At 37.7% G+C, this 1734-nt stretch overlaps 1 protein-coding gene across 1 annotated transcript in view; it reads left to right on the top strand.

Moving 5' to 3' along the window:
• Positions 1-933: 933 nt before the first annotated feature.
• Positions 934-1734, top strand: part of SARC_01886 (hypothetical protein) — a 4141-nt gene continuing 3340 nt past the window's right edge. The window contains exon 1 of the mRNA XM_014304366.1: positions 934-1167. Within this exon, the coding sequence (XP_014159841.1) occupies positions 1033-1167 (135 nt within the window). The 5' untranslated portion in view covers positions 934-1032. The remainder of the gene's footprint in view (positions 1168-1734) is intronic.

Below are 1734 nucleotides of genomic sequence, written 5' to 3'. Positions count from 1 at the left end.
CGTATGTATGTATGTAATATATATATATATATATATATATAAAGCAACATGTACTTCTTCCTACAAATTCTGTCGTGGTCGGATTGAAAGTTTATAGAACACCATGATGTGACCAGATGAGATAGTGACGTACTTGAGCCACTTATACATACCTCAGTGCAGAATTTTTCTCTGGCCGTCTTCACAATTGTTTCTAAGCTGACAGGGTCCTTAAAATACATGCACGCATGGATTTGCGTATCGTGGTAGGGATTTTTCTGGGAAGCGAGAGTTTAAGGTACAATATAAATTAGTATACAGCCACGCGTTATTTATCGTTGTAAGTATATAAGTACATCTCTGCCTGATGTTCTCTTTCACCCTAAGCAGATGTTTGCAAATAGGTTTAATTATAATCTATGGGATAAATTCTTACACAACTCGGAACTTACCAGCGCTAGGTTGCGCATACTTCTGCCCAGGTCGCTAACCCTTCGTTTCCCCATGTTGCACAGTATTAATACCCGTACAGTTGTTTCTGCCTATGTAGTAGCGTTGCAATAGCGCCCGGCTAACAGTGGGTTGCAACAAAATCATCAGAAGTGTATAGAACCACACAGGTCATATCATAGAGAAACAATTTTTACATTCCTGAGTCATGACCACTATAATACATAAGTGCATAAAATGCAATAAATGCATACTTCCATATTATTTTAAAATTAGTGAAATTACCAAATATGGAGTAATATCGATGACGCAGGAAAAGATAAAGCCACTTGATGACGTCACAATTGTTATAAAAAGAAAAGGTCTGGACGGTGGACTTTACTCTGTCCGTCCGGTTGCATATGTGTCACACCTTTTCTGCCGACTGACTGACAACATCCCCTCGTCTTGTGTCCAACATATGTCAAGTTCTGAATGTTGCATATGAGTCTTTTACTGTAAATTAGACGACCCTTTTTAATTTCAGTATATATATATATGTAGTGTACGTAAAAAAAATTGATCTATACGAGCTCAGGAGTCTTACATCATAGTTGTCTCGTCATGTTTGCACGATCTGCTATTCGTGCGGCCGGAGTGGCTTTGCCTCGTTCTGGTGCAGTGCGACTCGCGGCACACAACGTAGCGCCAGTCTGTCACATTTTACACAACAATGTGTCTACCACAGGGCTGCATAAGGTAAACATACGAGCTATAGTGTATGTATGTTAGCTATAGTGTACATATACTAGCTATAGTGTACATATACTAGCTATATTGAACGTGAAATTTTGAAACATGAGTTCCTGGTACAAGGCTTGCGGAGGGATTGCGAAGTCAGAATTTTCAATCATTTTTAGTCACTATGCAAGTCGAATTTGTACGTTTCTTTCATCCTCTGAGCCATACCTGGTGTGCTGCAACGTGATGGTGTATGTTTGTGCTATACAATGTTCCTTGATTACCAGTATGTAATATTTTTTTCTGATGACAGTTCTCATGGAAGAGGAGGTATATCGGGTTGACGCGCGCTGAATGTGGACGTGTCTATGAGAGTTTTTCAATATCTCCCATTTGTAAGCATTTGCATATATATATATATATATATATATATATATATATATATATATATATATATATATATATATATATATATGTGTGTGTGTGTGTGTGTGTGTCGTCGTCGTCGTCTCGTACGTTAGTTACGTTACTACGTACTATACTTAACTTTAACTTAACGTTTAACTTAACTATTACTTACTTACT

This window comes from Sphaeroforma arctica (assembly GCF_001186125.1).
Source record: "Sphaeroforma arctica JP610 unplaced genomic scaffold supercont1.80, whole genome shotgun sequence".
NCBI classification, from domain to species: Eukaryota; class Ichthyosporea; order Ichthyophonida; genus Sphaeroforma; species Sphaeroforma arctica.
This window is presented reverse-complemented; position numbering and strand designations above follow the sequence as displayed.